Source organism: Henckelia pumila, chromosome 1 (genome assembly GCF_033568475.1).
Source record: "Henckelia pumila isolate YLH828 chromosome 1, ASM3356847v2, whole genome shotgun sequence".
Taxonomy (NCBI): domain Eukaryota; kingdom Viridiplantae; phylum Streptophyta; class Magnoliopsida; order Lamiales; family Gesneriaceae; genus Henckelia; species Henckelia pumila.
The window spans coordinates 71,398,289-71,417,566 of NC_133120.1; the positions used below are offsets into that span (position 1 = coordinate 71,398,289).

The following is a 19,278-nucleotide window of genomic DNA, read 5'->3' on the forward strand; positions in this document are numbered from 1 at the left end:
AATAGAATCTAATTTTAAATTGAGTTTTGGCATACCAACAACTAACTCAAGTTTAAAAAGTTTTTCTATGCTACTAGGACCAACATGACCTAGTCGTCTATGCCAAAGAATGTTGTCATCAACATTCAAGGATACAAGGCTTTTAATATTTGATAAAGATAAATTGTTTAAAGAAACCTTGTAAACATTTTCACTTCTATATCCTTTGAAATTTATTGATTTGTCAGTCGTGAGTGATATAGTGTAGTGTTGGGGAGTGAATTTGACTTCATAACCTCTATCGCACAATTGACTTATGCTTAGTAGATTATGCTTAAGCCCTTTCACTAGGAGTACATCATCAATCAAGCAAGATTTAGATATACCTATTGAGCCGGTTCCTTCAATTACTCCTTTGCTGTTGTCTCCAAAGGTTACAGTTCCCTTCTCATTTGGTTTGATTGATTGAAGTAGCTCCTTGTTCCCCATCATATGTCTAGAATATCCACTGTCTAGATACCATATGCTAGGGAGAACAATTTTCCTATTTCCCTATAAGAAGAGATTTTGGTACCCTTTAGTTCTTTTGGGTCCACAGTGTTAGAAAAAAAAATACAAAACAGATTTCCAAGAGTTCAGTCTCTCATAGCGACATCATCGCCACTTTCTAAGAGTGCTCCCAGTAGTAGGTAGGGCTATGCCTCTTTAAAAACCTATTTTCTTGGACAGAGCAGCGTTCATCAGGAAGACCAGTCGCATCAAGGCAATTTAAACCGGTCTATGATGAACTCCCTTAGATCATGATCTCATAATGCCAACTGATGAGTTGTTAAGTACTCTTAGGCCTCCATTTCATATAGCTCTTTTTATCATATTGATATTTTAAAGATCTACACTTATGTCTAGCATGTCCTATTTTACAACAGTAAGAACATGCAGAGGGTGATCTCATTTTTGCTTTAGCAATTAGACTAGTGAAATCTATAGATTTCTTTCCATACCCTATTCCACCCTTATCAAAACTACATTTTTGCATACTTAGTAAATTATTCAAGTTATTACTACTTACATTGAATTTATCAAAAGATTTCTCTAAGTGAGCTATGTCATCCTTTAATCTTAGGTTTTTATGCTCCTTAGTTTTTAATTCATGTTTGAGCTTTCTATTTTCTTTTCTAAGAGATTTAGTCATATCAAACATGTTTTTATATGCATGTAGTAGTTCGTCATAGGAAGGTACCTCATCATCGTCGTCAGAGACGATGTCATCACTTTTAGCCATGAGGCAGATGTTGGCTTCCTCCTCGTCATCGTCGCTATCGCTCCAAGTGGCTAGAAGTGCTTTCTTCTTTTCCTTGTCAACTTTCTTCTTAAGAGGACACTCATTTGCATAGTGGCCTTGTTGTTGACAGTTGTAGCAAGTAAATTCCTTATCCGGCTTCTTTTGAAATTTGTTTCCTCGCATGAATCGTTTGAAATTTCTTGCGAAGAGCGCCATATCATCATCATCATCATCATCATCTTCTTTGGATTGGCTAGATAGAGCAATCCCCTTTGCCTTGGTATCTTCTTTCTTTAATTCCTTCCTTGTTGATAATTCCAGCTCATGGGTTTTTAGAGTCCCATTTAGTTGATCAAGATCGTAGGATGCGGTGTCGCCTTTGTTTGACTCGATGATGGTCGTCCTCTTGGCATCCCACTCCTTGGGTAAGGCGTGTAGAGCTCTCCTCCACACTTTTTTGGTTGGATATTGTTCCCCGAGTTGGGCTAGCTCATTGATAATTTGAGTAAGCCTTCGGAACATAGTATCTACATCTTCGTTGGATTCCATCTCGAATGTTTCATATTTGAGTTGAAGTAGATCGATCTTCGTCTCTTTGACTTGATTAGTCCCTTCATGGCATATCTTTAACTTGTCCCATATCTCTTTAGCGGATGAGCACATTGAGATTCGGTTGTACTCATTCATATCTAAGGAACAATGAAGAATATTCATGGATTTAGCATTTTGAGAAATTAATCGCATGTCCTCCTTGAAAAAGTCGTCCATTCCCTTGGGAATTTTGACACCCTCAACCTCTTTAGTAGGTATGTAGGGACCTTTCACAGTAACTTTCCAAAGATCATAATCTACGGATTGGATATATAGGGACATTCGGTTTTTCCAATATCCGTAGTTTATGCCATTGAAAAGAGGAGGACGATTTGTTGATTGCCCTTGAGCATAGTCGCTCGCTAGATTTGCCATAGAGCCTTTTTGAAAATATTTTGTAAAAAGGTGGCTCTGATACCACTTGTTAGAACCTAATGGGGGGGGGGGGGGAGATTTAGGTTCTATTGGCAACTTTAGCAATTTAAAGCGATTATGCAAGTACGCAAGCGGAAGACTTAAGCAATCAAATAATAAGTGCGGTAAATAAATGCGTAATGTAAATAAAGCAGTAAAAGGGATAAGAGATGTTTATGGAAGTTCGACGATAAATCGTCTACGTCTCCCCTTTTTGGTTAAGTCGATTAACCAAGGATCCACTAGCACTTCAACGTCTTGGCCTTGATGGCTCCAAGGATAGCCGTACAACTCAACACGATCACCGCGCCGATACAACTCGAACACTTGGCCTTAAGGGCTCCAAGGATAGCCTCAACACAACACTTGGCTTCACACTCAAGTGCTTACAACAATAGCACAACACACTTGGCTTCACACTCAAGTGTTTACAACAATAGCACAACCAACTCACAAACTATTTTTACAAACACTCTCAAATATATCATACAAACACTTTGATAGTGAGAAATTGCTTGCAAAGGAGAGAAGAGATGAGTTGGGATGTCTCCAAATGAACTTGGATGACCTCTATTTATAGTTGGCAAAGATTTGAATCTGATTTGAGTGCTTGAAGCGTGTGTTAAGAAGTCAAGGAGAGACAAAAAGTGTTCAGCGCCGCTGCCTTCTTTTTTCCAGCACTGAGCGGATTTTGTGGAAAAATTATATCTTCCAATCTAACCGTTGGATTGATCTGAAATTTGAACTGAAGCTTTAAAACATCCAGATATTCATTTTGAACGGTGGAGATTTGATTTGACGGGTCAAAAATTTCCAGTAATTTTCGGAAGTCGCTTCATCATGTTTTCGAACCTATTCTGTGCAACAGATTTGAAAAATTCATATCTCTTAATCCATCCGTTGGATTGATCTGAAATTTGGATAGAAGCTTTATAACATCATAATACTGAATCGGATCGGTGGAGATTTGATTTGGATTTTTCAAACATTTCCAGTTATTTTCGGAATTCAGATCTTCATGGTTTCGTTCCTTGCAGAAGTGGGTACTATGCAGCATATATGGAAAAATTCATATCTCTCATTATAGCCGTTGGATTGCTCTCAAATTTGGACAGTACTTGTAACACTTCTTTATCTAGATTATGAGTGGTGGAGATCCAATTTGGGGTCATAAAAAATTTCCAGTAATTTTCGGAAGTTGTTGCTCTATACTTTGGCTTCTTCTTGTCTTTTTCTAAATATCTCTTAACAATGTTCCATGACATCCACATAACATTGTGTCCATTATATGAGCAAATTGAGACTTCATAAATACATTGATAGCTTCAAAATAACTTCCAATAATTTATTTGTCAATAAATCTAATCTTCAAAATCTCACTTTAAATGGTTAGTAACAATTAACCGAGTTTTGTAATCATCAAAACATAATATTATGAGATTTGTTAATGTATTAAAAACATTAATCTCATAACACGAGATTTGTATGCGTTTAAGGCGTAACAGTTTTGTTCCATCTGGAAATGAACATAAAGTATGTAAATTTACTAGTGAAATAACTATATGGTTTGAAACAAGCACCCAAGAATTGGCATGATAAATTTGATTATGCTATTATGTCATTTGGATTCACACATAATACAGTGGATAAATGCTTATATACTAAAGTTAGTGATAAGTTTACAAAAACTATTTTTTTATATGTTGATGATATGATCATTGTAAGTGACGCCTTAAAAGGTATATCAGAAACAAAGAAGTTTTTGTCTTCCTCATTCAAGATGAAGGATCTTGGAGAAGTTGATACAATTTTAGGTATCAGAGTGATTAAAAATAGTGGGGGTTATTGTTTAACTCAATCACATTATATTGAGAAAGTGATTGAGAAATTTAATCACTTGAATATCAAAGAAGCTAATACTCTTTTTGATCATAATGTAAAGTTAGTAAAGAATGATGGAAGGGTCGTTGCTCAACATGAATATGCTAGTGTCATTGGCTGCTTTGTTTCTTTGAATTCAAAAGTTGTATATTTTAAGTCAAAAGTTGCGATTGAATTAAATGATTGCAATGTTTATATTTTAATTGAAAATTTGTGATGAAAAAGGTGCTTCAATATCTATAAATAATTGAGAAAACTTTTTATATACAAAACAAGAGATTAACGACAAAGCCTACTATTCTAAAAAAAAAATTCAGAATATATTTTTTCAGGTTCTGAAGTGTTCTTTGATTTTTCTATACAAAGGATACAGAAGGCTTGAAAAATCCTACAAGCTATTTGCTTTTGAGAACCCAATAGCAATCTTATAGGGGGTGCAAATATCGCTTAAGGACAACGGATATTTTTCGTGGTTCAAGCCAATATGCAATCTAATATTGTTTTACTTCTCTGGTTTCATCTTCATTTCCTACAACAATAAATTATTTTTCTCAACATCGATTTCACTTGACTATTCACCAAGATTAATCTCTATTGATTTTTTAATTAATTCTTATAGTTTATTAGCAAAAATCTGTATTATTTATACGTTATTTCTCAAATGTTAAGTAGAAGTTCATATCTAATATTAAAGTCAATATTCATATCAAATTTTGAATATTATATTTATTAAATACCACAACAATTCTTCTAATGACTTTTCAAATTATATATCTTTCGAACAATGTAAACACCAACGATTTATTTTCCTATCCCTCTTCCATGTGATAGATTCTATATTAAAAATTATTTAATCCATGATCAATAAATTGAAAGCATTGAAAATAGGAAAATACAAATAAATCGTATAAATAATTTACATATATAAATCAAAATATCAAACTCATGAGTTCAAGTCAAGCTACGTCTTTCCTCTAGACTAAAAATTTAGTTCATGATGAATTTAAAAATAAAACTAAGCACATTCTTTCAACAATTCATCCCAAAAAAAAAATCTAGAACAAAATAAGAACGAGAACAAAGAAATAATAAGTTTCTCCGTCCCCGGATATCGTCGTCTTCCATCTTCATAGTTCTCTTGCTCTTGTGCAATCCCAAAGTCTCAAGCCATCGTATTACGTATGAAACCCTCCAAAAAAGTCCCCTAAAAACGCCTACAAGTTGCCTTTTAAACCCCGAATAAAAGTTTCCAACTTTTGATTGAATACGCAGCACGGGTGCGTCCTTCAATCTGCGGGTGTGTTGCTCTGTGGACCACTTTTTACTTTTTGATTTCTTGCTTCGGCTTTGATTCTCGCTCTTTTCTTTGCTTAGTCCTGTCTCGTTTTCTTCTTTTACTCTTAATTCACATCTTTCAACCAACCAAAAAAATGATTATTACCTAATGTAGCAACCCACACCCTAATTTTAATTAATTAAATGTTAAACATGATCAAGAGTTACTAACTAAATGAATCGAGGGCTTAAATGAGATTAAAATATACATCCTAGGCTTCGGAACCATTGAAGAGTTCCAAAGATCCGAAGTATAGTTCGAAAGCGCCAAACCAAGGCCTTAGCAAGTTTGAATGCAAGGCAGTTCGGAAGGTTCGAACTGAGGTCGGAATATCCAAACATGTTCAGAGGCAATATTCAAGTTTGGAAGGTCCAATTATAGATCATGGTGTCCGATCCCTATCAGAAAAGTAAACCGGTGGATTCACGTTCGGATGAAGGCCATGTGGTAGATCGGAGGGTCCAGAGTCTTGATTAGAGCTTCAAAATTCAGCTGTCCATGAGGTCTGAACAGTGATGACTAAGTCATTGCATGTAGAGTTCGAAACATCTGAAGAGGAATTCAAAGCGTCCGAACTCAGACACCCTAGATACGTGTCATGCATTCAGAGTTTGGAAGGTTCGAACCCCACCTATATATGTAGGGCTTTCACAGCTTCATTTTAAAGAACAATTTCTAAGTTTTCCTCCTTGATTCAGTCTATATAGTGAGGGCCCGATAATAGTGAGATGTTTTTGGAATACGAATGAAGTTATGTGTAATCCAGGGCTTTCGACATCAACAGGCTGGCGACGGATGAAGGTATGGTACAAGAATCCTATTAAAGAATAGGTGTATCTGTTAGTTTCATTAAGACTTTTAGAGCATAATTAGTGATATGATAAATATTGACTGTAATCTTGAACCCTAAACCCTAAATGTACTCGACATACAAATAAAGGTACGTAAGTACTGACTGAGATTTTCAGCTTAGTATGCATGCTTATATGTTGCATTTATATGTCATGATACATGTTTTACTGTTTTACATACATATTGTATGTGCACATACATGTTGAGTTGTATCTCCTGCGAGATAGCCTTTCTCGTAGGGTCGCTTAGCCCTACACATGTCTATATTGTCTGACATCGGGAGTTATCGCAATGACAGAGATTGATACTACAGTGGTTCAGACGAGTGTGTGAGTCACTCCGAGATCGGATTACCAAATGGTGCTTTGTAGTAACCTGACTTCTGTTAAACTGACTAAGCATGTCTAAATGGTCAATATGATTAACTAATCCTTAATTGAGGAAAATAAATAAAAAATCGGATTCAAGACCCAAGGGGCCTGAGTAGTTGGGAAGATCTGAACCCCAAGCCAAGGGAGTTCGGAAGGTCTGAACCACTTCGGAGGACAAGGGTGCAGTTTAGAAGCACCGAGATGTTCGGAAGGTCTGAACGTGAGATCGGAAGCTCCGAACTGCCTTAGACAGATAGGATATGGGTTTCTGATTGATGATTTGAAGGGGGTGAGTTCGGAAACTCCTAACCCTCAGATCAGAAGGTCCGAACTCAGTCTGCAAGAGTTAATTGTCCAATCACTGAACACGTGTTCGGTGAGCACAAGATCGGAAGGTCCGATCTTGTTATTGGAAGATCCGAATCAGTTCGGAAGGGGAGAATGGTGGATCGGGACTTCCGAACCCATGGCCATAATTAAGGGTCGGGACCATCATTTCAGTATGCACCTTCCACAGTTTCTCTCTCGTTTCAGTCTATATTTTAAGGTTTTTTAAGTGTCATCTTGAGGGACATGCTACATCAAAGTGCTACCAGGATTGTAGCGAATTTGCGCCTAGAATTTGAGGCCATCGCCATCAGTGGACTGATGACGTACCCAAGTATACTCTAAAATCTCTGATAAGATTGGGAATATTTATTAGCTTAGTTAAGGCTTTTAGAATTGTATAAGTGATACAATATATATTAGATTATAGGCTTAGATACCAGGTTGTTCACCTAGAATTGACCTATAGATGTACGTAAGTACTGACTGAGATGTAATGCATGTGCACACGCACATTGAGCCGTATCTCCCTCGAGATATCCTTTCTCGTGGGGTCGCTCAGTCATACACCGGTCTCACTGTCTAACACCGAGAGTCACTGCAATGACGGAGACTAATACTCCGATGGTCTAGACAAGTGTGTGAGTTATCCCGCGATCGGATTCTCAAATGGTGTTACATACTCATTAGTATTTATCCTGAGCAGGACTTAGTAGTTGACCAGTCACCCAGTCATCTCATGTTGTATGCATCATATTAGTTTTGAATACTCATACTTTCATACTAGGCAATTATAGCTCATGTCTTTGGTGTTATCTTGGACTCCCCATTCCATTGGGTAGGTCTCATATTAGACAGAGCGGGAGGATCGAGGCAGAGTTAGTTGCAGGGACTGCTGGGAAGTTTTATATGCTTACATTTAGGTTCATATTGTAAATATGGTTGCACGAATATATTGAGTTTTTAGTTCCGATTGTATTCCGTCGGTTTACCTTTTATTCGGTTTTTAAGTTTTTTTAATTTACTTTGTGTGTTAATCATTTTAGATATTAAGCTAATTGAATGCTTAAAACCGCGAGTTAGTAGGTGATTCAAATTGAGTCACTACATCTAAACTCCTACAAACGACACAATCAACATTTCGTTCGATAAATAACAAAAATCAAGTTATACATTGGATAAATTACTTCATAATATATGAATTAGTAATCCCATTTACAAACCCAATGTTTTCATATCTTGCAACATCTGCAAAAAGGCGTCATCTCAATGGTGGTTGACTCAGAGCTCCAAATCATAACTGATTTCGTTTTTATCGTTTTATCGGACTCTATAAATTGCTCCGATCTCGGTATTAAAGAGGCCGTTTCAATTTCAATTTGTGGGGAAAACCAAAACCTAATCCGGTCTAAACAAAATATATACCTTTTCCACCCGTGAATGGAATTAATTTCCCTTTCATGCCTTTGGTTTGGCTACTCGATATTCATGCATGATTCCCTTACACATGTATTTTCGTGGCCACAACTCCATCAATCGATCGACATGCTACCCAACAATAAAGAGTCACGAGAAGAAATTTCCCTTGTTACATGTGTATCCCTATAATTGGAAGGGACAATGTCAATTATTAGTATTATTGCTATTTATTCTTATTTTTAATGTGTGTGTGTGTGTGTATATGTAAATAAATTGAAATTAATTGTGATTACTTTCATGTGTATGAGGTTAAAACTTAAAAGTCATGGCCACCGCTCCGATTTGTCTCAACTTTCGGCCATGTCTCCATGTCAATATATTTCTGGCTTAATTATGAGCACTAGTATTTAATTCTCTGTTAATTAATTGCATTGAGTTTAGTATTAGTGAAAGTTTGCATCTATTTGTTTCTTTATGGAATACTTTTACACAATTAGAATTTTGTTCTTTATTTTTGTTCAATTGTTTGATGCTATTAAATAAATATTGCTTTGAATGAATAGCTACTGAATATTTATATTTGTCCCAACTAAAATCTTTATATTTCGATTTTGCCGGCTCCCTCCTGATAGCATACTAAAATTTAAGCCAAATTATAGAAAATATATGAACCGTTTGTTTGAATCACATATGTAAAATTAAATCAATTACACCTTCTCGGAAAACTAAAGGTTTGTTTATTTTTTTTAAAAAAAATCGAATTCATTCAGTGTCATTGTAAATTTTATTCATTTCATGGAATTGAAATCTCCCAAAATTGTAGTAGTTTGAATTCCAATTCTCAATCCTTGTATTTTATCCAAATCAATCCAATCGCACGCACACCTAGCATTTCTTTCTTTTCTCTCTCTCTTTTTTTCCCCATAACCGAGGTTTACTAGCTTCATTCGTCTAATTATGAGAAGGACGATCTTCCCTTGATAAATCCGGATGTGATCATAATCTATAGAGTAGACATTTGAGACCAAATCAACCCCATAAGCTGTGAAGCGGTGGTTCTTTGGGTAAATGCATAGTTTTCAAGAAAACAAAGCCTTACATCACTCAAAGCAAAAAAACAGTTCACGGGCACTGTCCTTCCAAAAATAGTGAACTCGGTATAAGTCATTTTCACATGAGCTTGTACTTATGCAGCAGAAAGAGAATTAATCACAAATCCCACAACATAACAATGAGATCCAATCCTTTCCCCTTGAATTAAAAAAAATGGGATTTTGCCGAAACTGATGCATGAATCAACCTCAACTAAACACGTGTCCATCTCTAGCATGAAAACATTCACCCTTGTGTGAAACTTGTTCACTATAAATCTCAGCCTCTACTTCCATATGTTTCTTGCCAGTTGCTAATGTACACTACACAACACAACACAACACAACACAACACAACTCAACTCAACCACTTTCTTTGAGCTTTCATCTTCTTCATTAATTCTTCTTCTTGAGATAGAGAAAAAATAATTATAAGTTGCATTAAATTCCCACAATAAGTCACTCTCAGTTTTAGAAAAGGGTACACAGAGATAATCTTGCCATCTGTCACAAATTTCTTGGTTCGTTTGCCTTGTGCACAATGGAAATCTTACGCTGCTTATTCGTGTTATGGATCTTGAACGTACAATTCTTGATCCAGAATGTAACCAATGTGGATGGAGGGAGGCATCATAATCACATGAGCAAGAATCAAAAGAGTGAAATTTCACCTGAACTTGCCCCTGCCGATGCCCCGGACCAATCTCCCACTGTTCCAGCCGACTCGCCTCTGCCTCAACCTGGGAACATCTCCAGCACGAGCTGCATTTTCAATGTGTCTGATTACGGTGCGGTTGGAGACGGAGATACTGACGACACTGAAGCCTTCAGGGCTGCATGGAAGGAGGCGTGTAGAGTGGAAAATGGAGTGGTTCTGGTCCCATCAGACCAGGTGTTTCTTATTACTTCAACCATTTTTTCCGGACCCTGCGAGCCTGGACTCGTTTTTCAGGTGAGATCAAAGTTGTTTCGTCAAATTCTTTAATCATGAAATGTGCAATATTTCAAGAAATTACGTAGGAAATGATATTGATTACCGTACGTACCCGTGAAGGTGGATGGGGTGCTAATGCCGCCTGATGGACCAGATTCCTGGCCAGAATCCGACAGCACTAAGCAGTGGCTGGTGTTTTACAATCTTGACGGCTTCACTTTTACTGGAGCTGGGTCCATTGAAGGAAATGGCCAGAAGTGGTGGGATCTTCCATGCAAACCTCACAAGGTAACTAAAATCATGATTCATACAAATTATGCATACACACCACACAAATTTTAAGTTCCATCCCTCTGTGTATGGGTTGTTTTTCTTTGTAATTCAGAGCAAGATTCATAACATTTGGAACAGAAAATGGCAGTAATTGCCGCGAAATGATGTGTCCTTTTCAGGGTCCTAATGGGAAAACATTGCCCGGACCATGCAACAGCCCAGCGGTGAGTGATCATCTCCAAGTTCAAAATTGTCGGCGGGTTATTAGCAACTGATGTTCATTTGCATATATTTACAGTTGATTCGGTTTTTCATGAGCTCGAACTTGGTGGTGACCGGTTTGCGGATCCAAAACAGCCCACAGTTTCACATGAAATTCGACGGATGTCAAGGTGTCCTAATCGAGAAGATGTCCATCTCTTCCCCTAAGTTAAGCCCGAACACAGATGGAATACACATTGAGAACACCAAATCTGTTGGCATATACAACTCTGTGATAGGCAACGGTAATTAAAAAACAAAAAAAAAACATATGACTCGAAGCAAAATTCAATGAGCCAAAGGGTTACTGATTAATGAGTGAAATGATTAATGAAACAGGGGATGATTGCATTTCAATAGGTCCAGGTTGTTCAGATGTGGATATAGAAGCCGTCACTTGTGGGCCGAGTCACGGGATAAGGTATGTGGTATCGCTTCTTTCACCACCCATATCCGGAAGAACATTGAACTTTATTACTGTACCACATTATGGTAATATATTGTTTTTCGTAAGTTGTGACCATTAACACACAAATGAAAAATATTTTCCAAGAACACTGGTAACGGATACCAAGTGGAGGCGACGAAGGCGATCATCAACTCGACTTATTCAGTTGTTCATACTAAATCACTAAATCTTTTGCCACTCCGGCACATGGAATGCATCCATCCAACAACATATTTTTGAAATTATGAAAACTAAATAAAAAGAAGCGAGTATAATTTTTTTTTTTAAATGAGAGGTTTGTACCTCCCAAAATCATTGAGAAATGAGATGCTACATGAGCTCCAACTGTGGATATTTAACAACATATGTGGGGTATACATTTTTTTCAGTTGACCACCCCATGTGTTAAGGAGAAATATCACCTGTAGAGACACCTTTGAGGTTATCATCCAAAAGCTAGCATAAAATTTTCCAGTCATTGAGTCGTCTCCTCGTTTCGTCTCAACCCCTATGTGGCTACACCCAGATTCGTGGATTTGCACCCCATGCATCGAATAGAATGTGACAAGTGACAAGTGACAAGTGACAAGTGACAAGTGACAAGGAAATCTATAGATCAAATATTGACACACTTCATGGTGCCTGACTCATCCAAACTTGTTTTCTTTTTTCTTAAATGCAGCATTGGCAGTCTTGGGGTACACAACTCCCATGCATGTGTTTCTAACATATCAGTACGAAATGTATTCATAAAAGACTCGGACAATGGACTCCGGATCAAGACATGGCAAGGAGGAACGGGGTCGGTGGCTGGCATATCTTTCGAGAACATACAGATGGACAACGTAAGAAACTGTGTGATAATTGATCAATATTACTGCCTCACAAAGGCCTGTCGAAACCAGACCTCAGCTGTTTACCTGACCGATGTCACATATAGAAACATAAAGGGTACCTATGATGTGAGGAGCCCTCCTATACACTTCGCATGTAGCGATACCATTGCCTGCACCAACATCACAATGTCAGAAGTTGAGCTTCTACCTTATGAAGGCGTACTAGTCGATGATCCCTTCTGCTGGAACGCATATGGCCTACAGGAGACGCTCACCATACCTCCAATTGATTGTTTACAAGAAGGGACGCCTCAATCTCTAGAAGAGGGTTCCTTGATTGGCTGCTAAGAAAAGTTAGAATTCCGATTTATATATAATTTAACTAGAAGGGTATAGTATAGTTATCAGAAAGCTACCACTCGTATTTTACCGGTTGCTAAGGTTTCATCCCTTTGGGATTTGTTTCCCACATCGCGTGATGAGAACGTATGGTGATTAATGATATGATTGTATTTTTCTGGCCTTTAGTGTTTTGAGTGAAGTACTACAAAGATTACTTGACATACTTTCAATACTAAAAAAACTAATAGCAAGTATAGAAAATAATTTTGGAGGCATAAAAAATCTACCAAAAGTTGATCCCGCAGAAGAAGAAAGTACATAAAAAAGCAACTCTTTTTTTTTTTTAACTTATTCCATGGCATGATTTGATCACAATAAAAAATTTCAATCTCTAATAGGATGATTCAGCTGGTGCGTTTGCTAAATTTCGGACCACCCAAGTTTTCAGATTCATAAAGCATGTGATTGATCAGTCCCCTTGCCGCATCATCCTTCAACTTCTGAATTTTATCTGGATCTGTCTCGTGCATATGCCTTTTGAATTGTTGCCTGACCATGTCGATAACAAGCTCGGTGTTGTATTTCTGCATTAAATCATACAAAGGAACCTCTTTAGTAATTATTATTCTTTCAAAGTGTGAACCGGTGCAAAGAGATTGGATCCTTCTTTCAAAGAAACCAACCAACAGTAAGAATATCGATGATCTAAAAATAAAATAAAATAAAAATCGATAATTTTTTGTATTCTGTCATGTCATATACTCGATGGTTTCAACAACTATGGTATCCAATAACCTACCATAACAAAAGAAACCTATCACTAGCATCCAACCAACACATTATAACTTAGTAAATTTTTTTTATCATAGAGGCAAAGGCCGAAGAAAAGACCATGGACCAAATGTGGCATCCGACACAAGAACATGGCTCCTCAACAAGTAGTTTCAAAACACCAGAAGAAAAAGATAGAACCTAATGAAAGGGTTCTCCTTTCCACTGTAGTTGGGCTTAGGGGTTTGGGAAACTCTCCCAATGATATTGGTGCTCTTGTTCACAGTCAATGTGACAGAAGTGGAAACCCGGAAAATCCATCAACGTGACAAGAGTGAATAAAGTGTCATCTATATTTACATCATAGGCTAGAACAAAATACACATGTCAAATACTAATATATGGGTGAAAGCAAATCGGAAGTAAATTATTACGGGCATGGAATTAGTTTCAAAAGGAACGTCGATGACTAGATCCCCCGATCGACTTATGGCCTCACAATTTCCTGCTGTGGGAAAATAATCCTGACCACGTTCCATGGATGACAAAAGTATAATCATAGTAGCCAAAGAATACATGTACAAGATCTTCCTTCAAGAACAAGACTGAGAAGTTAATAAATTGCAGCGCTAGCCACTATATTACAACATATAACCATATCGAGTGATACATTCAATTGCTAAAGATCACAGTTAACGTAAATTTCAGTTCGTCTATATGCAGCAAAGACAATTCAGTTTTTTCCAGCATCATTCGAACGAATATTGCACAACAGAATCCAAATTTATGAAAACAACATTTTCCAGGTCGTTAAAGAAATAAAATACCTTCTGACCAATATATTTAGCCCGCCTCAGACATTCGCGATACAGCTGCAACAAAGACCAAAATCTCTGTTATTGATCGAATAACAACATCAAACTAGCGATTCCATTAAAAATCGGAATCTCTCGCACATATATACCCAACAATTTCTCAACATATAGGAAAAATACACTGAAATAGATATAAAAAAACAAGGATGATTCAAACCCTAATGGTATTGTTGGCGAGTTCCGGAGGCAAAGCTGTTTGAAGAGATGGCATTTTTCACCTGGAAACGGCAGGAACAAGTTTTTTTTTTTTCTCGCAAATCTGTGATCACACAAAAAACAAAACTTAATAAAATAAAACATTAAATGGTTCCCTCGATCGCACGCCGAGAGCTACAGGAGGAGAAATTCGAAGTTTAAATCCATCCAAAAATCAGAACTTAAAAGAAACGAAAGCAGAGAACTACCTGCCACAAGTATCGATTTTTCGTCGTTGGTGTAGTTACGTTAAAGATTCGGAAGTTAGGGTGGGGCAACAATGGAGAGAACTGAGTCAACTGACAAGTGAGAACAATGGCCGATGGTCTGCGTCTGTACATGGATGAAGATGATAAATTAACAAAAAGAAGGTGAAAGGGTTTTCTTGGTGAGCCTCGGCCCAGTACCAATTTTATATTTTTTAAATATACATGCACATTTACTGGTTGTGAAAAAATAAAAATTTATGATAAAAAATAAAAATTTCAAAACTCAAAATATATCAAATTTTACATTTTACAAATTTTTTTCTTTTAATTCAATTGTATTTTTCTACACAAATGGAAAGACCTATTTATAGATCTCAATTGGAGATAATTCCAAAAATTTAAATACATCATTAGTTACATCATCACACACTTATTATTCAACATTCAACTCTAATTTTCAACATTCAACTATAATAATAATAATAATAATAATATATTTTCAACACTTTTCCTTGTGATAATGACCGTGATATGATGTCTGTCTTTATTACGTGTTTTATACTGTCTCGTTAAAAACCTTACTAGAAAAAAACACAATAGGATAAAAACCATAGCAAGAAAAAAAGAGTACAGCCACGTAAACTCCCCCTCATGTTAACATGAGTGATTCTTCACATATTCCGTAGATTGCGCATCTCAATGTTATATATATATTTTCTGAATATTATCGTAGTAAGTGCATTTGTGAAGAGATCTGATGAGTTCTCACTTGATTGAATGTAACAGATATCAATATCTTTATTCTTCTCAAGCTCTTGAGTGTAGGCAAAGAACTTTGGGGGATATGTTTGGTTCTGTCACTTTTGATATATCCTTCTTTCATTTGAGCAATACATGCAGCATTATCTTCATACAGCGTAACAGGTTTCTTGTCTACTGATAGTCCACAAGAAGTTTTAATATGTTGTGTCATTGATTTTAGTCAAACACATTCACGACTTGCTTCATGAAGCGCAATAATCTCGGCGTGATTTGATTAAGTTGTTATGAGTGTTTGTTTCTGTGAACGCCAAGAAATTGCAGTACCTCCACGAGTAAATACATATCCGGTTTGGAAACGTGCCTTATGTGGATCAGATAAATATCCAGCATCAGCATAGCCAATGATACTTTAATTGGTGTCTTTTGAGTACAAAAGTCCCAAATCTGTCGTTCATCGTAGATAACGAAATATATGTTTAATTCCGTTCCAGTGCCTCTTTGTTGGATATGAGCTAAATCTAGCCAATAAATTTACAGCAAAAGATATATCAGGTCTAGTACAATTTGCAAGATACATAAGGGCACCAATGACACTTAGATATGGTACTTCTGGACCAAGAATAATTTCATCATCTTAACATGGACGAAATGGATCTTTTTCTATGTTTAATGATCTTACAACCATTGAAGTAATTAATGGATTTGATTTATCCATATTAAAACGTTTAAAGATCTTTTCTGTATAATTTGTCTGGTGAACAAAAATTCCACATTATTTTTGTTCGATTTGCAAACACAGACAGTACTTGGTTTTTTCAAGATCCTTCATTTTGAATTCTTCCTTCAAATACATCACAACTTCTTGAATTTCCTTATTCGTTCCAATGATGTTTAAATCATCAACACATACAGCAATAATTACACATTCGAATGTTGTTTTCTTGATGAAAACACAAGGGCATATTGGATTATTTACATATCTTTTTTCATCAAGTTCTCACTTGATCGATTATACCACATTTGGCCGGATTGCTTCAACCCATATAATGATCTTTGCAATTTCACAGAATAAAATTCTCTGGGTTTTGAACTTTGTGCTTCAGGCATCTTAAATCCTTCAGGGATTTTCATGTATATATCACTATCAAGTGATTCGTATAAGTAAAATGTAACAACATCCATAAGATACATTTTCAAATTTTCAGACACTGCCAAACTAATCAAATATCGAAACGTAATTGCATCCATAACAGAAGAATACGTTTCTTCATAATCAATTCCAGGCCTTTGAGAAAAACTTTGTGCAACAAGTCTAGCTTTATATCTGATTATTTCATTTTTATCATTTCGTTTTCGAATAAAAACTCATTTGTATACAACAAGTTTTACACCTTCAGGTGTGAGGACTATAGGTCCAAAAACATTGCGTTTATTTAGCGAATCAAATTCAACCTGGATGACTCTTTCCATTTTGCCCAATCATGCCGAGTTTTACATTCACCAAAAGATTTTGGTTCATGATCTTCATTCTCATTTATGATGTCACAAGCCACATTATAAGAAAATATCTCATCAATATCTTTTATATCTTTTCGATTTCATATTTTTCCAGTATTAATATAATTGATAGAGATTTCACGATTCTCGTCAGTTTGTGGTTCTGACAGAATATTTTCATCATCAGGTGTTTTGTGATCATCGTGTTTCTCTATGCATTTTCCTTTCCGAGAATTTTTATCCTTGGAACCGACTGGCCTTCCACGCTTCAAACATTTTATTACATCATGAATGTCTTTAATTTGTTTCTTTGACATTTCAATTCGAGCAGGGGCATTTACAGCAGGTATATATGATTTTTTTACCTTTTTTGTGTCTGCAAATGCATCTGGCATTTGATTTGAAATTATTTGCAAGTGCACAATTTGATGTACATCTTTCTCACATTGTTTGGTCCTTGGATTCAAATGTAACAATGATGGTACATGCCATGTGATTTTTTTTTCGATGTGTTTTTTTTCTCCCCCTAACATTGGGAAGATTTTTTCATTAAAATGACAATCAGCAAAACGTGCTGTAAACACATCGCCTGTCTGAGGCTCAAGATATCGAATGATTGATGAGCTATCATAACCGATATAAATACCGATTTTCATTTGAGGACCCATTTTTTATCGTTGAGGTGGTGCAATAGGCACATACACCATACATCCAAAAATTCTCAAATGAGAAATATTTGATTCTTTACCAAATGAAAGCTGCAATGGTAAGAATTTATGATATGCACTTGGTCTGATGCGAATTAATGCCGCAACATGTAAAATTGCATGTCCCCTATATAGAAATAGGGAGTTTTGTTCTCATAATCATTGGTCTAGCAATCAGTTGTTGACGTTTAATCAATGATTCAGCTAATCCATTATGTGTATGAACATGAGCAACATGATGTTCAAAAGTAATTCTCATTGACATACAATAGTCATTGAAAGTTTGGGAAGTAAATTCTCCAGCATTATCAAGTCTTATTTTATTGATTGTATAATCGGAAAATTGATTTCGTAATTTTATTATTTGAGCCATTAATCTTGAAAATGTCACATTCCGAGTTGACAATAAGCATACATGTGACCATCTGCTAGAGACATCGATCAATACCATAGAATATCGAAATGGTCCCATGGTAGATGAATTGGCCCACAAATATCACCCTGAATACGTTCAAGAAATATGAGTGATTCTTTTTGGATTTTATCTGGCGATGGTCTTATAATAAGTTTTCCAAGAGAACATGTTTTACATTAAAACTTATTATTCTGAAAGATCTTTTGATCTTTTAATGGATGACCGTGTGTATTTTCAATAATTCTTCGCATCACCATATTTGATTCGATTGACCTTATATGTGTATAATGCAATCTAGTAGGGAGCATTAATAATTTTTCAACCACATATTTCTTTCATGGTTTATATGTGGTAAGACATATATATTTATGATTTTCATCGGTTATCGTCTCAGTATCATACCCATGAGAATATATGTCATTAAAACTCAACAAATTTCTTTTTGATTCTGATGAATATAAAGCATCATTTATCAAAAAATTTGTACCATTAGATAACAAAAAATGTGCTTTTTCACAACCTTCAATCAAGTCTACAGGACCTGATATTGTATTCACCATTGTTTTGTTGGTTTTAATTCCAAGAAATATCTTTTATCTCGGAGAATAGTGTGCGTTGTACCACTATCGGGTATGCAAACTTCCATGGGATTATTTCCTTGTTTAGCTTTGCTTATACCGTTTTTCATTTTGAACTTCAAAAGAAAATATGCAATAAAGAAAATTAATGACATTATATAACATATTTCATAATACAAAATTACATGAAAAATATGGTATGCTACATTCTAGTCCCACCAATATATTAATCAATGTCCTCGAAATCATTTAAAAAATCAGCATCATCGAAATGAGTTAAAACACTTGAATGGTTACTGTTTTCAACAAAATTGGTCTATTTTCCTTTCCCCTTTGTCGATTCTTTATAGAGCTTACATAGGTGCTCAGGGGTTCGAAAAATATGTGACCAATGTCCTGGAGTACCACATCTATAACAAACACTCTCAGATCTTTTTGAGTGATTTTCATTTTCACTCGTGTTTTCATGCTGCCTTTTTGGTGGATGGTTCGTGACGTTCTTTTGAGATAAGTTATTGAAATAACTATCTCGATTATTTTCATATCCACGGCCGCGACCACGACCGCGATCATTTTTACATCCACGTCCTCGACCTCGTCCACGACCAAAATCTTGTTTATTACTTTGATTT

At 36.0% G+C, this 19,278-nt stretch overlaps 2 protein-coding genes across 2 annotated transcripts; one reads left to right on the plus strand and one right to left on the minus strand.

Moving 5' to 3' along the window:
• Positions 1-9,885: 9,885 nt before the first annotated feature.
• Positions 9,886-12,734, plus strand: LOC140882501 (polygalacturonase At1g48100). Its single transcript, XM_073288555.1, has 6 exons — positions 9,886-10,495; positions 10,598-10,765; positions 10,930-10,974; positions 11,049-11,256; positions 11,351-11,432; positions 12,142-12,734. The coding sequence occupies exons 1-6, from the start codon at positions 10,085-10,087 to the stop codon at positions 12,641-12,643; spliced, it is 1,416 nt and encodes a 471-aa protein (XP_073144656.1). The 5' UTR covers positions 9,886-10,084; the 3' UTR covers positions 12,644-12,734.
• A 167-nt stretch (positions 12,735-12,901) lies between these two features.
• Positions 12,902-14,850, minus strand: LOC140882509 (uncharacterized). The gene is made up of 4 exons (XM_073288565.1): positions 14,688-14,850; positions 14,441-14,542; positions 14,236-14,280; positions 12,902-13,221 (listed from the first exon to the last, which is right to left on the minus strand). The coding sequence occupies exons 2-4, from the start codon at positions 14,492-14,494 to the stop codon at positions 13,042-13,044; spliced, it is 279 nt and encodes a 92-aa protein (XP_073144666.1). The 5' UTR covers positions 14,495-14,542; positions 14,688-14,850; the 3' UTR covers positions 12,902-13,041.
• Positions 14,851-19,278: the final 4,428 nt, after the last annotated feature.